Raw genomic sequence first — 14,162 nt, forward strand, 5'->3', positions numbered from 1 at the left:
ATCCTCATCTTTGATAGGTCCGCCCCGACGCACGAGCGGACCTATCAAACACCATCGAGCATCTCTTCACATTATTCTTTCATTTACAAAGACAAGATAAATAGTTCAGCATTTTAATGCACTCATAACGTCACTGTGGTGTTCCCACTGCTACAATTGAAGGTTAAAGCTACACTTTACACCGCGTTTACCTTCAATTCCACAAACTACGCCTTTATGAGAGCTGCTACATGAAGCCAAAGGGACCCTTCTAGTAACACGTGTGACTGTGCTCAAAGGAGCCTGGACCACAAGATACACGTCCAAGCTGTTTAACAGAGCCCCACTGTTTGGGAAAGGCAGAGGACTTTACCTACAGTGGTCATCTAAGCATTGGATTACCACAGAAACACGTCTACATTGTACACTGCTGATGTCTGGCCTGACGTACAGCGAGCAGAGTTACTCCAATGGACGACTTTGTTGGCAACCAGTAGAACGATTTAAAGGGACCACTGCAGTGCTCTGATGGTAGATGTAAAAATATATATAGTGGATAAAAGACGCAGCGTAGAACCTGAAATCAGGTAACAGGAGGGTTAGTGCCCAACATCTGCTAATAACACAGAGCGGGACAAGACAAGAAGACACCAGTGTGGATGGAAAACAGTCAAGTATATGTATGTACATAGTGATGGAATACAGGGGACTAAACTAACATATGAACCCCGTGGGGAGAAACGAGTGATGGCTCAAACCAAAGGCTGTGGCTTTGGTCTGGGATTAGACAAATGCACGTTAGTAGTAGATGAAGCGTGTTCGTGGTAAGATGCACTTGCGGTTTGGCAGCAGACAGGCGGTTATGGACGAGACGTTACGGTTGAACACAGACACACACCATGCGACACGGCGGGCTGCACAGAGGCCACTCTCACATCTCGCCTCCCAATGGCAAAGTAAACCAAGTCACAGGTCAGAAATATGAAAGAAAATATGCAGGAAGTATCGTAATGTGAACGCTTTGAGGAGTTAATGCGTGTTCCCAGCTCAGCGTAATGCGGACAGCTGCGTGGGGGAAGCTGCTGACCGGAGGATTCAAGTCAGACATGGGAGCTGTGTGACTGAATGAGTTGGCCGGGGGGGGGGGGGGGGGGGATTCTCTTCAGCCTGTAGGAGACGTCACCTGCAGAATGGAAGGAAAGAGCGAAGTTAGTCTTTCATAGATAAAAGCAGACAACTCGCTGACATGAGAGCTGTTTTCTGTCCAGCCAGATCTAATACAAGCAGAGCGTTTTGGGACGGCCAGATTTGTAAGAGATGTTTTTTTTGAGGGGTATTTTTTTCCCTTTATTGGATTTACAGGACTGACAGGAAAGCACAGAGAGAGGAGACGACAGTCAGCAAAGGATTGTATCCATACAAACTTAGACAACTGGAGAAATGCGACAGCGTTTGCTGGTTTACGGATTTATGTCACAGCCATTAATATAAAAATGACTTAAATTATGGTGAATAAATATAACAGCTATCAGCATGTGAAGATGTGACAGCGCAGGTAGGCCTGTGTTGTTTATTTGGTAAGCAAACCTTCAGGAAGTTCATGATAATGCCACAGACTCACAGACCCAATAACTCTGTCCCACGGTCACATGGTCCAGTGTTTGACGGCTCTCTGACTCTCTTTAACACTTTGTGCTTGTGTGATTTATATGTTTTTTTTACGTTTTGTGATTGCTCTCCGAGTGGGAATAGGACAGACCGTTTTCCTACCTCACTCATGTGGAATACGGTCGGTTTTTATTTTTGCGGCCAGCCTGCCTCCCGTGTTGGAATATGACGGACTTTGGTTGTTACCCCCAGATGGAGCCGGGGTTCCTCTCAGGTACGTTACCTGGGAGATTTTGACCCCGGTCAGCTTCTCCACAGCCGCGGGGAGGCGGACCATGATGTCCAGCACCTCCCCCGTCAGCTTGGCGGCGCCCACCTCCCCGTCTCCACTGGACACCATGGTAACCTTGTTGGCTTCACACAGAGGCTTGCTGATTGCTTCTGCCACCTGGTGGGAAACAGATATTACCAAATGTTAGTAACCCTTGTAGGAAGATGAAATATGAACGAGATGGACCACAAGAAACAGCAGCGGTTAACTAATGGCTGTATCGGACTGCGCAGCTCGTTGCGTCTCACCAGAGGCAGCTTCTCCAGCAGCATGTCCACCATGGCTCCATCCTTATACTGCTGGAAGGCCTCCGCCTTCTTCGTCATCTGCTCTGCGTCGGCGCGACCCTTGGCCTCCACTGCGAACGCCTCGGCCTCACCTTTGATCTGAAGGAGACCAGAGGACGCTCGCACTTTAAGCAACATTCTCCACATGATGTCCAGTTCAAAGGATTCAAAGAAAAGCCGATTTGGGGGATCAGCTGTGGCTCACCCTGATGGACTCGGCCTCGGCCTCCGCCTCCAGGATCAACTTAAGACTGGACCGAGAGACAAAGCACGGACACAAAGAGTTCACAGTGCACAATGCTACAATATCATGAACAATATACAATGTTATATATAACATGGGTCTGGGATGATGGTCCATCTTTATTTGCACTGACAGAAGTATGGTAATGGTATGATATAAAAACAAATGAATGAATGTGAGGATGCTGAAAAACAACTTAAAATGTATTGTATCAATTCAAATGATCAAAATAGTGATGGGAAACGGTTTTCTACAATTGAAAATGGTAAAAGAATTAAAAAGTAGTATATTGCGCACTTTTGTTTTTAAACGTACTAATATACAAACTAAAATGCCACAACGCTGCCAGAGCCTTAATGTTCCATCTAGTTTGTTATATCAAAACAATTAAGCAATAAAGGTACCAGAAGCTGTACTTTACTCTCCAATAGTGTATCAGTTTGGGGGTTTGGGGGCCCGACGCGCTCATATTTTGAGCGTCTCTCTTTAAAACCATATGAATTATTTCAAACGTATTTTACATGCACCACATAAACATAGAAATCTAACAAATGTCCATGTCTTTTCCAATCCCCTCACCCAATGTTGTGTTGGAAGGACGGATGAGCGACTCACCGCTGAGCCTCGGCCAGTTTCTGCAGGCGGTACCTCTCAGCCTCCGCCGGTTTCTTCACCTTGGCCTCCAGCTCCTTCTCCCTGCGGGTGACCTCCTGCTCCTGCAGCATGATCTGCTGCGTCCGCTCCACCACCTGGACCTGCATCCTCTCCTCCTCGATACGCTGCTTCGTCTTCGCTACCTGGAACAATGCCGGAGGAACATTCGGCCGTCACTAAATGTGTTGCAGGTTGCAACCACACATCACCCGGTTCCTGTTAGGTACCTGCAGCTGGTAGGCCATCTCTGACTCCGCCTTCTTAGTGTTGACCTCGATGTCATAGGCGGCCTTCTTCAGCTCGTAGTCCCTCTGGGCTTTTGCCATCTCAATCTCATTCTTGTACTGAGCTGAAACTTTCTCCTGCATCGCTTGGGCCTCCTGCAGAGAGAGAAAGAGGGAGGGTCAAAGAGAGGATTCGGGATATCTACAATCATTTTAATCATTTATCCCAAATTCATTTGCTTTGTGTTGAGCTGAGCGCAGCGAGCGGGCACTCAGAGAGTCCCGGTGCGTTTCGCTTAACAAACGGTTCAAAAGGAAACATATTTTACATATTTTCAGCTGTATATTGGGGGAGACAGATTGGTATCTTCTCAATATTGGAATGCGTGGTTACGCCCTTGTGCATATGTAACGTTAGTAGTACTGAGTGTTCCTGTTTTAATCCCTGACACCTTACTTTTATCTTCTTAAAGGCTCTTTTTAGTTGCAGCTCATAAAACCTCATTTCTGGTTTAGCCCCCCCCCCCTATAAAGGGATATTTCTGATTTTTGCAGCAAATATGCTCTTGCTGGAAAAATCAAATATGCTGATTTTAGGACTCCATCCTACGGAACACCAGAGCTCTTGGAAAGCGTTCCAAATAAACCGTGTTATTTCGGATGTTTGTGAGGAAATGGGACGCGTTCATATGTCCGGGCGGATGGAGAGAAGGAGGAATGACGTCTCACCCTGATCACGGCGTCCCTCTTGTTGTTGGCCTCTCCGATGCGAGCGTCTTTCTGAACCTGGGCTGTCCGAGCCTTCCCCAGCGAATGCAGATAATCCTGCGCAGCACAAAGAAATGAAGCGCTGTGCAAATTCACTCGAGACAGAATTTATAAATCTTTTAAAGGAAAAATGTGATAAAATGTCCAACTTCTGAAAAGGAGCGTAAGGAATGCAGTTACCTGGTCGTCGTGAACATCTTTCAGGGTGTAGCTGACCACGCTGATGCCCATGTTGACCAGGTCCGAGGAGGCCACCTTAAACACCTGCTCGGAGAACTTCTTTCGATCCTTGTAGATCTCCTGTGAGAGGAGGTCCCAAAGTCATGGTAGGATCAAAACAACGCAAGTGAGACGTGAGCAGCCATGAGAGCGTTTGATGGACTCATTTACACCAGCAGGGGCCCTTACCTCAACGGTCAGGTGGGCGATGATGGCCCGCTGGTGTCCCTCCAGCGTCTCCAAGGCGATCTGAGCGATCTCGGCCTCGGACTTCCCCATGAACATTTGGCAGGCCGCAGCCAGCATCTGTTTATTCTGACCCTGGATCTTCATCTGGAGGAAAACCAGCGGCTCGTTTATTGTCAAGAGGATGGAGACAAGAATCATATCGCTGAATCATCACAAGATGAGAAATCGGTGACTGCAACAACTCAAATAGAACGAATGCTGATATTGATGTACAGCAGGCTGCTTCATTCACTACAGCAAATACATGTGAGGATATGTGAACCGATGAATGTGTCTACACTAAAATATGTTAACACTTGCTTCAATTTCAAGTTGAAAGCAAGCGCTGACTAGCAGGGATTTCAACAAATGCAAACTTGCAGGTTTTAATAGTAATAAGCCTCTTGTGTGCTCAGAAAAAGGTCTTGTTATTTTATTTCATTTGCAGCTTGTGGAAAACAGGAAAAAAAAAAAGGTGTTGCTGATTTTGTTCAGTAAAGTGACACTTTCAGATATAAAGACGACAACTAATGACCCAAAGAAACAAAGTGTATGTATGTGGACCGATCCTCCTGAGGAAAACCTGTCATCATGCTCACCTGTCAGTCATCGGCACACTGACCTGGGCTATGCCGGTGACGGAGATGGGCACGCCGTGGCGGGTGTAGACTTTGTCGCTCCTCACGTTGAGAGTCAGAGTGTTCAGGGAAATCCTGGAGAAACGCACGGCGAGGCACAAAGAGGAGAAGAGGATTACAAAAACATCACGTCTGCTGCCAGGCGACGGAGGGAAACGTGAGAGGAGCAGCGTGAGCGCTGGCCGATCCTCATGTATCCTGGAACCTGTTTGCTTCAACGGGCAGATGGAAGCCAAGCTGCTCCTGAGAGGAGGTCAACGTTTGTTAGAGAACACATTAGACGAAATACAGATGTAACTAATCGTTCTTAACATGACTCTTTCCTGTACATGTGGATGTATGCTGCAGCATGTAGTGCCTTTGCCATCTTATTATTATAATTATCATCCAACCTATAATATGCTCAGTGTACGGTCAGCCATGTCAGGGACAGCGCGGTGTGTGCCGACCTCTGTATCTGCTGGATGCAGGGGATGACGAACACTCGGCCTCCAGGTATCATCAGAGGAGGAGATCGGCAGAACCCTGAGAGACAGAGCACAGCCTCCAGTCACACGCCGCATCTTCTGCCTCCACGTCTTCATCAGAACCATCAAGGGCCAATTGTTGTTCTGCATCATTTTACTTTTTAGAAATGTTACCACACGTTTCCTTGTTTGAACGAGAATGACTGTTGATCCCAGCGTTGCATCACTAACCTGACACCACCATCGCCTCATTGGGCCCGCAGGTGTAGAACATGTTCGCTGCGCCTCCTTCAGACCAAACTAGTGGCATAAAACGGGAGAAAGATGCGCGTGTGGCCTCACTCCTGCTCATCCATTAGCGCCGACGCGGTCCGCTGAGCTCGCGGGTGGAGGCGGCGCACCTCCCGGGCGGCCTGTCGCAGGTGGAGCGGGGAGCCGACGGGGAAGCGACGCCCTGTCGTGGCTGCGGCGGTGTTAGTTGTTGGTCCCGGGGAAGGCGCGGATGCCAGGGACCTTTGGCTGACGCGACCAGCACTGACGTCACGGAGCTTTCACGCGCGCACGCTCGTCATTCAAAGTGCGCGCGTCCGCCACCTGGTGGCGTGGTGGCGAGCTGCCGTGGACGCGCATGAGATGATGCTGAGGAGCAGCATCCTTGACCTGTCTCCTCTGAGGACGAGGTGGGGGGACACCATGGAGGATTTAACGACAGACAATATAATTATTCTCCACCCAATTGTTACGATGAAAGAAAAGTGTAAACTCTACAAGAAGGAGGTCTTCTGACTCGTCGGTGTACTTGGTTTTTGCCACACATTAAATACACAGTAGTACTATTTTTGAACATCTGTATTGATCTTGGAGGTAAATTGATGTGCAGCAGTTGTAGGAGCAAGCACAGATTACAAAAATTACTAAAATTTGAAACGTATGGTTGATTTTATTCTCTCATTATTAAATGGAATACTATTAGATATGCTTTACTATTCTGCTGTATTAAATTGTACTAAAGTATAATATAGGATAGTATAGTAGAGCCCATTCATTTATTTGGGTCAATGGAGCTCCAACGGGGCAGTGATGACCAAACTCCATACTTTTCTTTTCTGGTATTTGCTGTTGAGGCAAGACGTAAACCTCCCCAGAAAACATAAATCTGCCCTTCCATCCAATCAGCGCCGGGGCTCTGCATCCTGCAGCCAATCATTAAGGTGCATACTGGTAGCCCCGCCCCCAGGACTCAGAGCAGCTCCCACCCTTTGCGTCTCGCCTGAGTGACCTGCACTCTGTATGTGTCTTCTGTCAGCAGGTCAGCAGCGCCTCCACCCCGACTACCAGCCACCATGAGGGAGATCGTGCACATGCAGGCCGGCCAGTGCGGCAACCAGATTGGTGCAAAGGTAAGGAGAGGTACACTCTATTCCATCTGCTTCTTCTCAGTTAGGCCTGGTCAAAGATATCATTCTGAACGCTTGGACAGCTTTAAGATAACATAATGCTCATAAAGGAAATGCCTGCATTTACACTTAATACATTTAACAAGGCTACCTACCAAACCCACCACTAAAACGATGTAACGTTATTCTACTCATAATAGAAATCGGAGAATCTCCCTTAATCCCACTGTGACAGATTAACCAGACTGAAAGAACGAATCACTGTTGCGATATGTCAGCGCTGTGGTGGCTAATAAAGTAGCACAGAGCAGTAAGCTGTACCCAAACAGCCCAAATAGCCTGGCTCTGCTGAGGGATACAACAGAAGATGAAATGTAAACCCCCCAAGGAAAGGCTGGTGGTATAAACAAGGCACATCTTGCACATGAGTACAGTAACAAGTCACACATTTGGAACTGTTGGCAAAACAGAGGCTGGAGTCACTGATCCGTGATGAATGGAGCCGTCCAGCTGCTGTCCCTGTGTCTCTGAGAAGAAGAGCAAAGAAGAAAACGAGAGGCTGAAAAGAAAAGGAGACATCTGTGGAGGGACGCAGCAGGAGGGCGGCGTTGGAAGGCGGGAGGAAGAGGGGGGACAAGTGGCTCAGTGTCTGAGAGGCTTCTCCAGTCGGTGTATCGCAGGTACAACTTTGTACACTGGAACACTTTTTTGATTCATCAAGAAAAGAATCCTTGATTGATGATGCAAATGTTCATCTCGTGCAGCCTTATAATCAGGCAGTGTGAGCTGGATGAATTTCAACGATATGGAGTGTCTTTTTACTGTCCATCCACCTCCCCGGGGGGGGGGCAACATACGCGGCGGCTGAAACTCCCCACTCAGTGAAGACTTACAGAGGATTTGGTGAAGCTGAGGTCAACCTCATTCCCCAATGGATTATCTGTGCCCGAATCCACCCACTGAGCCCACGGAGGTCCAACCGAAATCTGCAGGAAAACCAGATGCAATAAAAAGTTCAGATTGTCACCGATGGTTCTGAGCCCTTGTGTGCTTCTTGGTGTGTTGACTCTTCTCCTCCTCCTTGTCCCGTATTGTAAACTCTGTAATACAGTTTCAAGTTTGCATCATCACAATGTATTTTAAGCCTGATTGTGTGAATGTACATTATGTTTAATCAAAATGATGTTATGTTTAGTGTTTCTCCATCTTTTAGCCCCAATAAAATGCTTTAGCTCAGATAGTCACACCCACCCACCCACCCACCCACCCACACACACAGTCCTGCACAGATTAGGGTCAGTTGACTGAGCTGGTGCGACAGTTTGTGTGTGTATTTTAACTGAGTTTGGCGTTGTCTGAAAGTGGAACAAGGAGTTTGACTGCTTGTATAAACTACACAGGCTCTGTTGGTTCCATAGCTTTATATATACACACATATACTGTCTCAGACACTTGACATCCTGTCTGTTTTGTTCTAGTTTCCACACAGATATAAATATCACGATCAAGGCTCCTCCTCAGCAACACGATAGAATGAGTGGGAAGAAAACTTCTTGAACTGGATTCAAAGAAAGAACCAGGTTCTCAGAACATGTTGCTGTTTGTAGCTGATCTTGTGACCTCAATAGGTGACCAGTTGACAGACAACAGAGGAGTAACTGTAAACCACTCTCTAATTGGCTTAATCAGTACACGAAGACACCTCTTTCTGAGAAATGTTTCCCGAACCCTGAGCGGGTAAACCTGCAGAGTGTGCAGCATAACTAACGCTGCACATGAACGCTGCAGGTGTCAAGCCAGGTGATGAGTGGTTGATGCTGGCTTTTGAAAGATCAGCTTTCAGTAGAAGTTTAGATTAGAAGGTTATGCTAAAATCAACACTAACACGTTGATTGTGAAGACCTGAACAGCCATTTGTCAGCAGGGCCTTCGTTGCCGTAAGTCTTCTCTGATGCTGCCTCGGCCCGTCTGTGTTTGTGTGTTCAGTTCTGGGAGGTGATCAGCGACGAGCACGGCATCGACCCACCGGGATCCTACCACGGAGACAGCGACTTGCAGCTGGACAGGATTAGTGTGTACTACAACGAGGCCGCCGGTAGGTGACACACACACACCGAGGTCTGTGTTTGCTCACATGAGCTGAGAAGAATCCAACCTTCTGGAAAGGAGGATGCCCTGATGTGATGCTAATTACCTGATGTGAACATGTCCTATGTGCTGTTCATGTGATGAGATCTATGGCGAGGGCCACACGGCTTTTGAAGAGAGTCACACTAATTACTAAGGGAAACACTCCACTTCGTTTGGAAGTGGAGTGTTTCACATGGAGTAGAATGCATTCTGCTTTTAATGATGGAAACAGTGGAACATCATACATGTGCCAAATGTCTTCAATGTTTGTACTGTATTGAGACCACAGATTTACTCAGCAGCTAAACGACTGAAAATTAGCTGGACAAGCTTTAGTAAAAGTTCATAGATGTGGTCACTGCGGTTGTTTTTGGTTATTCAAGCTATTTCAAGCTAGTGTGTAGACTGCAGCTTCAGTGTTCTGTTCAGGTTTAGTGTTTGAACGTCACTCAGTGGCCACGTGAGGTACTACAGCCACACTGCAGCTGTTCCACTGCACAGTGGAGTTGTACGTTCACTTTACATTTTATGTAAAAAATATTATAAATTATTATTATATTACCGGTATATGGAAGTGATAAAAACATGTGACTCGAGTCATCTGGAGTCGCCTTTTCTCGTGCGAGTCTAAACACGTGTCAAGTCAAGTCATTTTATTTTGTATAGCGTGTGCGTGTACCATTTAGACTGGAGCGACTGCCTTCACCTTTCACCTTTTTTAAATTTGGATTTTGCAATTGTGAAACAACTTTGTGGGGCATTGAAATTACTTTTTGCTTTGCTGTCTGTGTGTGTGTGTTCAGGTGGGAAGTATGTGCCCAGGGCCATCCTAGTGGATTTGGAACCAGGCACCATGGACTCGGTCCGCTCTGGACCTTTTGGACAGATCTTCAGACCGGACAACTTTGTCTTTGGTAAGACACATGGAGATGGCCTATTTTCCACTGAAGGTCAGAGGTCAGGGGTTTGGGTAGGATACAAAACAGCAGCAGGAAACCGATGGATTGCCTACTCCAGGTAGGGAATGTGTCCTTACCCCAAGTGAAGGAGTTCAAGTACCTTGGGGTCTTGTTCACGAGTGAGGGGAAGATGGAGTGTGAGTTTGGCCGGAGAATCGGAGCAGCGGGGGCGGTGTTGCACTCGCTTTACCGCACCGTTGTGACGAAAAGAGAGCTGAGCCGGAAGGCAAAGCTCTCAATCTACCGGTCAATCTTCGTTCCTACCCTCACCTATGGTCATGAAGGATGGGTCATGACCGAAAGAACTAGGTCACGGGTACAAGCGGCCGAAATGGGTTTCCTCAGGAGAGTGGCTGGCGTCTCCCTTAGGGATAGGGTGAGAAGCTCAGCCATTCGCGAGGAGCTCGGAGTAGAGCCGCTGCTCCTTTGCGTCGAAAGGACCAAGTTGAGGTGGTTTGGGCATCTGGTGAGGACGCCCCCTGGGCGCCTGCCTAGGGAGGTGTTCCAGGCACGGCCATCTGGGAAGAGGCCCCGGGGAAGACCAAGGATTAGGTGGAGGGATTATATCTCTGCACTAGGAGCGCCTTGGGATCCTTGGGAAAGCTGTGAGTGTCTGCAAGGCTTCCAGCTCACACACTCTCTGGGAGGAGGAACTGGCTCCGGAATGTGGACCCTGCTCATCAGCAAGATCAGGGAGGAGTACCCAGACCACATCATGAACAACTTCAGTGTGGTGCCCTCCCCCAACGTAACACGCACCATAATTTACCATCAGACACAGTGAAGACTCCATATCAAGATTACTTTAATTGTGTTAAACATTTGAATATATCTTCATAAAAGTGCCTTAATGGATTACTTACAGAAAGTTATCTTACTTTACTTTAATCTGAAATGGTATGTTTAAATATGCAATCGGTGAATTATGTGCTAATTTGCACATGATCTAAAACATTGGGTACAGCCAGGTTTCAAATTGTTTCATTTTGCTGACTCATTCGAGTCACATAAGAGACATGCTGTGTATCACTTACATGCATTTTTGTAAGTAATTAATGATACATGAACCAACCCCTCTTCCCGCAGGTCCGAAAGAAGACAAAATTACCCCAAACCTTCAAATTGATCAGTGCATAAAAACATAAATCAAGTAAATAGTAATGCTCCAAAATGAGCAAAGATCCATTGACAAGGCGCTGCAGCGATGAAGGGTCAACATAGTACGGCATCATATCCTCTAACATTGCAGGACGGTCTTCCATCAGTGAGCTGTCCCAAATATGTCAATATTTGGGACAGCTCACTGATGGAAGACCGCCACAAATATACCCAGTCACATGATCGCTGTCAAAGTAAAACCAAAACTGTGGAGAAAACGTGATCTTGGGAATGCCTCATGTCAGTACGGTCGACTGTGTGTGAGTTGCTGTCCCTCGTGTCTTTGTCCTCAGGTATCGGACACTGTGGTGGAGCCGTACAACGCCACGCTGTCCGTCCACCAGCTGGTAGAAAACACAGCGATCAACGAGGCCCTCTACGACATCTGTTTCCGCACGCTCAAACTCACCACGCCCACCTACGGCGACCTCAACCACCTGGTCTCTCGGCCACCATGAGCGGCGTGACCACCTGCCTGCGTTTCCCCGGCCAGCTCAACGCCGACCTGAGGAAACTGGCGGTCAACATGGTGCCCTTCCCCCGCCTCCACTTCTTCATGCCCGGCTTCGCCCCTCTGACCAGTAGGGGGAGCCAGCAGTACTGCGCACGGACCGTGCCCGAGCTCACCCAGCAGGTGTTTGACGCCAAAAACATGATGGTTGGACCCTCGCCACGGACGCTACCTGACGGTGGCCGCCGTGTTCTGCGGCCGCATGTCCATGAAGGAGGTGGACGAGCAGATGCTGAACGTACAAAACAAGAACAGCAGCTACTTCGTAGAGTGGATCCCCAACAACGTCAAGAGGGCCGTCTGCGACATCCCGCGCCGGGCCTCAAGATGCCGGTCACCTTTATCGGCAACAGCACCGCCATCCAGGAGCTGTTCAAGCGCATCTTAGAGCAGTTCACCGTTTGCCATGTTTTCCGCCACAAAGCCTTCCTCCACTGGTACACCGGCGAGGGCATGGACCAGATGGAGTTCACCGAGGCAGAAAGCAACATGAACGACCTGGTGTCCGAGTACCAGCAGTACCAGGACGCCGTGGCCGAGGAGGAGGGAGAGTTCCAGGAGGATGTGGAAGAGGATGCCTAGAGTAGTAACGGAAAAACTAAAAACAATGTCACGTGAGCGGAAGGAAGAGATGGCGATAATGACCCAAAAGCAAAATGTGAGTTGGGGACTGAAGGAATTGAGTGGGATGAGATGACCAACACTAGCCTCCCAAAAAATAGTTTTCTGAAAGACGGAACCTAAAACCCCATCAGCATATAGTCAACAAAGCCGTCACAGCGGCGTTTAATCCCCTTGACAAAGGGGTTGTATTACCAATTTAAAATGCAATACTACTAAATTCATTCCCACTCGTGAGACGTCTTTACCTCTTCCAGCATTCTGCAGTCATTGGCAATGCTTTGCAATGCAGCGTCAGTTTCACAGTCTCCAGTGTTAAAGCATTTAGTGGAGTAAAATAATGTCAAATGTAGTGTTTAGTGTATTAATGTCCTACATTCTTTCGTATTTTATAGTATGACTGTCTATTTCCAGACTATTTCTTCTTCACTGAGGCTCTATAAATTAGAACTTTGATTAGAAATTGCTAACAGAGTCAATTCCTTTCAGAAATCAGAGTTTTATTTCCACATCATTCCTCAAAGAGAGAGCGTTTTTTCTTTCACAATGTAGAAATATTTTCTTTAATGAATAACTTCACAAATGAGAATCAGAACATTTGATTTACAACCTCATAAGGAAACATGTTTGTATATGTTTTTGTTGCTGTTGTTGTTGCAGATCCTGCAGCCAAATCAACACATCACATAACGGTAAATGTCTTCTGCAGATCTAAGGTCGGTTTTTATCTCTGGACAAACTAATTGACTTCCTAAGATGTTCACAGTTTACTCGAGGCAGCAGCAGCAGGATTATTCTCAGACGCCAGCCAGCGTCATGAGGAGCATCACACTCGGCTCATAGAGGCTGCTTCTATTTCCCATGTTGGACAAGAAAAGGCCTGAGCGTCGCTGCTGTTGGATTGGAACTATGAAAGTATTCAACTTCTAAGTAAAAAGGAAAGAGGCAAAATGTACACTGACTCCCAGGAATTCAAAGTAACATTTCAATGTATTCTATACTTCCCATTACAGTACAACCTCTATTTCTATTTGATGTCTAATACATAATTTTAATATTTTAGGTTTTTTTTGTACCTGTGAAGAACTGCATGATTTGACCTGATACGTGTTTACACTGAGCCACTTCAGCATTCAAGTCAAACAGAAGCCATTTGTGTTCAATATTTGTTATCCCGATTCTGTTAAAACCTTTTTGAATTCATGTGAAACACTAGCAAGAAATAAAAAGGCATTTGTAAAATAGAAATTTGTCGTCACGAACCGGGTATCTTCCTCTTTTTTCCTTTCCACCTCTTACGTGTCAGTCACACACACACACACACACACACACACACACACACACACACGCTTCTCATTCTCTCATCTCATCATCCTCTCTTCCCCTCACCTGTACGTATGGAGCAAGAAAGACTTTTAAACAAACTTAAAGCATTTGATTTGATTTTTCAATAATTTATTTGAATAATTTGTATAATTTGAAATGTATATATCTCCTCATAGCCTGGATGTCGAGGCCCGGAATTTAACCCTTACTGTCCGGCATCTGTGCATATGATCAAATATACAGATAGAGATAGATCTCCTATTTTCTTTGTAGTCTATTTCACACCATCCATTCATGAATGTTTAAGTCTACAGAGAAATGTTTTACATCATCTTTTAATTCATATTTCATGACCTCTCCTGATTGAATGGGGACAACTTGGAAGACATAAAATTTAAAATGAGGACATGTTT

General features: G+C 46.6%; 2 protein-coding genes across 4 annotated transcripts; one reads left to right on the forward strand and one right to left on the reverse strand.

Moving 5' to 3' along the window:
• Positions 1–82: 82 nt before the first annotated feature.
• Positions 83–6,206, reverse strand: LOC120826874 (flotillin-1). 3 transcript variants are annotated; one of them, XM_040189463.2, is made up of 12 exons: positions 5,879–6,204; positions 5,630–5,705; positions 5,165–5,255; positions 4,504–4,647; positions 4,276–4,395; positions 4,057–4,152; positions 3,331–3,483; positions 3,065–3,246; positions 2,411–2,456; positions 2,167–2,304; positions 1,871–2,035; positions 83–1,162 (listed from the first exon to the last, which is right to left on the reverse strand). In XM_040189463.2, the coding sequence occupies exons 1-12, from the start codon at positions 5,997–5,999 to the stop codon at positions 1,142–1,144; spliced, it is 1,353 nt and encodes a 450-aa protein (XP_040045397.1). In that variant the 5' UTR covers positions 6,000–6,204; the 3' UTR covers positions 83–1,141. The 3 variants fall into 3 exon arrangements, with proteins under 3 accessions (XP_040045397.1, XP_040045396.2, XP_040045398.2); XM_040189462.2 differs by lacking the exon at positions 83–1,162 and having other exon boundaries at positions 1,196–2,035; positions 5,879–6,206; XM_040189464.2 differs by lacking the exons at positions 83–1,162; positions 5,630–5,705; positions 5,879–6,204 and having other exon boundaries at positions 1,196–2,035; positions 5,142–5,255.
• Positions 6,207–6,921: 715 nt separating this feature from the next.
• LOC120826768 (tubulin beta chain) lies at positions 6,922–13,671 on the forward strand. Its single transcript, XM_078080726.1, is given in 8 exon segments — positions 6,922–7,047; positions 9,031–9,139; positions 9,978–10,131; positions 10,692–10,881; positions 11,585–11,734; positions 11,737–11,951; positions 11,953–12,113; positions 12,116–13,671. Coding segments are annotated over 8 exon segments (1,305 nt in total). The 5' UTR covers positions 6,922–6,990; the 3' UTR covers positions 12,385–13,671.
• The last annotated feature ends 491 nt before the right edge of the window (positions 13,672–14,162 follow it).

Source organism: Gasterosteus aculeatus, chromosome 10 (genome assembly GCF_964276395.1).
Source record: "Gasterosteus aculeatus chromosome 10, fGasAcu3.hap1.1, whole genome shotgun sequence".
In the NCBI taxonomy this organism is placed as follows: domain Eukaryota; kingdom Metazoa; phylum Chordata; class Actinopteri; order Perciformes; family Gasterosteidae; genus Gasterosteus; species Gasterosteus aculeatus.